At 59.5% G+C, this 3,649-nt stretch overlaps 1 protein-coding gene across 3 annotated transcripts in view; it reads right to left on the minus strand.

Moving 5' to 3' along the window:
* ACTN2 (actinin alpha 2) overlaps window positions 1–3,649 on the minus strand; it is a 54,734-nt gene that overhangs the window by 43,447 nt on the left and 7,638 nt on the right. For all 3 annotated transcript variants that reach the window (XM_006145952.3, XM_027770832.1, XM_006145951.3), the window contains exons 4-5: window positions 3,169–3,256; window positions 1,837–1,915 (exon numbers count right to left, since the gene is read on the minus strand). In XM_006145952.3, the coding sequence (XP_006146014.1) occupies window positions 1,837–1,915; window positions 3,169–3,256 (167 nt within the window). The remainder of the gene's footprint in view (window positions 1–1,836; window positions 1,916–3,168; window positions 3,257–3,649) is intronic.

Raw genomic sequence — 3,649 nt, forward strand, 5'->3', positions numbered from 1 at the left:
CGCGGGTGGCCATGGTGGCAAGCACATGGCAGAGGGCGGTGAGTAAATGGCACGGGCGGCCAGCACACGGCCCGGGTGAGAAGTGTGTGCAGAACGTGGACGACCTCGGGAGTGCCCAGTGTGGACCGTGCTCCCCCCGGAATTTTCGGAATCCTAGCTCTAGGCCACATGGCCCACCCAGCACCAGATTTGGGAAGACACTGGTTCCTTTTTCCATCACAGAAAACATTTTAAAAACTACTTTTAAAGAAAGAATTCAGGGGCCAGCAGTTAGCGTAATGGCTATGTTGCTGGGCACCCATGTAGCCGACTGCGGTTCGAGTCCCAGACCTGGCAGCTTAAACTCACGCCGGGCGCATGTGCGTGCGTGCCCAAGATCCCGAGAGGAGAATGGAGAAGGGATTGCAGTGTGGCCATCCCCTCTGGGGGGTGATTTCTTGCTTTCTATCTCTCTGTCTCTCTCTGTCTGTCTGGCAAACGCACGCGCCCTATAGCAAAAACCTCTCAAAAAAAAAGAAAGAAAGAATTCAAACATTCACCTGAGACCTAAGAACACTGAACCTTACACGTAAGGGAAGAATTAAAATTTCTAAGTCGAGACCAGCGGTTGACATAACAGCTGTATCTCTAGACTCCCATGTAGTTGACCGCGGTTCACATCCCGGACCCGGTGGCTTAAACTCACACTGGGCGTGTGTGTGTGTGTGCCCAAGATCCTGAGAGGAGAATGGAGAAGGGATTGCGGCATGGGCATCCCCCTGTGGGGTGATTTCTCACTTTCTGTCTTTCTGTCTCTCTGTCTCTCTCTGTCCTTCAGGAAAGCGCACACACCCTACAGCAAAAACCTCTCCAAAAATATTTTTTTTAAGTGGAGGAATGAGCAGTTGGTGTTATTAGTTACATTACTGGACTCCCACGTAGCCAGCCATGGTCTGAGTCCTGAACCCAGAGGCTTCAAATTCACACAGGCGTGTGTGCATGTGTGCCCAAGATCCAGACGGGAGAACAGAGACGGGGCTGCAGCACAGCCAGCCCCTGGGGGTGATTGCTTGCTTTTTGTCTCTGTCTCTCCATCTCTCTGGTAAGCATATACAACCTATAGTAAAAATTTCCCTTAAAAAAATTTCTAGGTACGGAACCAGCAGTTAGCCCCACGTAGTCAACCGCGGTTCGCGTCCCAGACCTGGTGGCTTAAAACTCACGCTGGGCGTGTGTGTGTGTGTGTGTGTGTGTGTGTGTGTGTGTGCCCAAGATCCCGAGAGGAAAATGGAGGAGAAGGGATTGTGGCGCGGCCATCCTCCCCGGGGGGTGATTTCTCACTTTCTGTCTCTCTGTCTGTCTGGTGAGCACACGCCCTATAGCAAAAACCTCTCAAAAAAAATTTTTTTTTCTAGGTTGAATTTTCTGAAAAAGAGCAAAACTACTAAGCAACAAGAACAAGTCCCGAGACCCCAAGCAGTCTCCTTTCCCTGCTGGGACAGTCCTGAGGTTGTTCCTGTGTGAGGGTGAAGGCCTTCGACCCTGAGGGCCAGCTCCTCCAGAAAAGGAAAGGAGTCTCAGAAAAGCCGGGAGCAGCCCCCGCTCCTCCCTGCAACGTGGGGACTGGAGGTCTTGAGAGAACCGACCGACGACACGGCCCAAGTCTGGCCTCCCAGGAGCTCAGCGTCTCCTGGCACTCTCCCTGCTACAAGAAGGGGGAGGCCTGCTGGGAGGCCCGGCTTCCCTGGGGGGGCCTTGCGTAGCAGGGCTGTGTGGGGTCAGTGCTGGGGTGCTCATTCTCGGGGTGACATGCTGGGTGCACACGGGGACACTGCATGCCAGGCCACCCAGAATGACCTTGTTGAGCTTCGAGTAGTCGATGAGGTCGGGCCGGTGTCTGTGGATGAGGGCGCAGAGCCCCAGGCCGTCTTTCCAGCTGCGCCCGGCGGAGAAGCAAGAGCAGGGTGACTCAGTGCGGGCGGCCTCCATTGTCCCTTCCTCCTGGCAGGTGAGGCCTGGAGGCCCCGCCCCTTCCCGTCACCCCACCCCACCAGCTGGGGGCCCTGGCTCACTGCCATCTCCACCCCTCATTCCCCTCCTTCCCATCTCAGGGTCTGGCCAAGGCTCTGCCCTCCACTGTCCGGCAGGAGCCCCACCCTTCCAGCCTAGCTCTGTCCTGGCACCGCCTCAGGCTCTGCCCAGCAAACATGCAGAAGGGCGGCCCCCACCCGGCACTGACCAGGAAGCTCTCCCCCAAGTTCAGCTCATGGCAGCGCCCCTGCCTTCCCGCTTTAAGGCAAAGGCAGGCGGGAGAGGCAGGAGGGTATTGTTTCCAGACCGCTGCCCAGCCAGCACGACCACCTCATGGGGTGCAGCAGGCTGTGGGTGCCACGAGTCGGGGTTCAGAGCCTCCAAAGGCCAGGGCAGGAGGAAACCCTGACAGGGTGGCTGGGTTTCCCCTTGAGACCGGCTGGGGCATCTGGGCCGGGGAGAAAGGAAAGGAGCTTTATGGGGTCAGCCCAGGCCTGGGCTGAGGGACACCAGCTGCTCGTGGCCGCACAGCAAGGAGGTGCAGGCCTTCCCCGTCCTCTGCCAACGCCTGGCTCCGCCAACACTGTGGTGCTGCCCACCTAGGAGCTCCCTAACCTTCGCAGTGGCTCACCTGCTCCTGCCTTTGCTGACCCACGGCCAGTGTCAGGCCCGTCTGCACTCACAGGAGCCCACCTTCCGAAGGCGAGCATGCAACCACCCCACTGCTCACACAGACGGGACGCACGTCTGCATGAGGGAGCAGAGAAGGGCGGCGGGGCTCCCGCGGTATCTGGGTCCCATGTGACCCGGCTCCTCCGTGACTCAATTGTGATTTTCCACTTTCCCTGAACTTCGGCAGAGCACAGCTGAGGGAGTAAGTCCCTTCCCATGTTCGGCAAGGCACAGGGGACAGCCCGTCACCTTCTCCGACACCCAGCAAAGGCTAAAGAAGGCTGCGTCCTCGTACCCCGAATCGCGAACGCAGACCTGCCCTGACGCCACGCACACGCACACGCAGTGCTGTCCCATCGGCACCCCAGCCCTCGAGCATGGAGAATTCTTGGCCTAGTTCTCCAGCCATGAAAGCCTCTCGGACAGGAGCAGGAAGCCGCGGGTGCCCCCGGCCACCCCGCCGCAGGCCGTCGGCCTGGCACTCACCTGGTGTGGAAGTTCTGGATGTTCACGTTCCGGTACGGCGCGGTCTTCCGCTGGCACCATAGCAGCAGCCCTTCCTTGGCAGACGTTTCTGAAATGACAGCCGAGGCGTGTCCACGGAGAAGCCCTTGCCACGCAGGCCACCGGCTCCCAGTCACCTGCACACAGGCCAGCCTGGCCCGCAGCCTCGGAGCAGAGGGGAGCTGGGACTCTGAGCCCACGGCAAGCCCAGGTCTTCAAAGGGACAACGTAGGAGCCGCACAAGCGCTCGGTCCCGACTTTGGGGCGACTGGTAACCTGCCCTCCATTGCAAAGCAGTTCTGAAAACATACGGGCTCCCCTGGGTGAGGTGGCCTCAGGGACACCGACTCTCTCGGACCAGAGACTGTGTCCGACACAACACGGGGCTGCCAGGAGGCTCCGGCCATCCTCGCCTGCCTCCGCCTCGCTGGCGGCCCTCCGCACCCCCCCCGGGCCGTGGCCC

Source organism: Tupaia chinensis, unplaced genomic scaffold (assembly GCF_000334495.1).
Source record: "Tupaia chinensis unplaced genomic scaffold, TupChi_1.0 Scaffold000161_1, whole genome shotgun sequence".
Taxonomy (NCBI): Eukaryota; Metazoa; Chordata; class Mammalia; order Scandentia; family Tupaiidae; genus Tupaia; species Tupaia belangeri.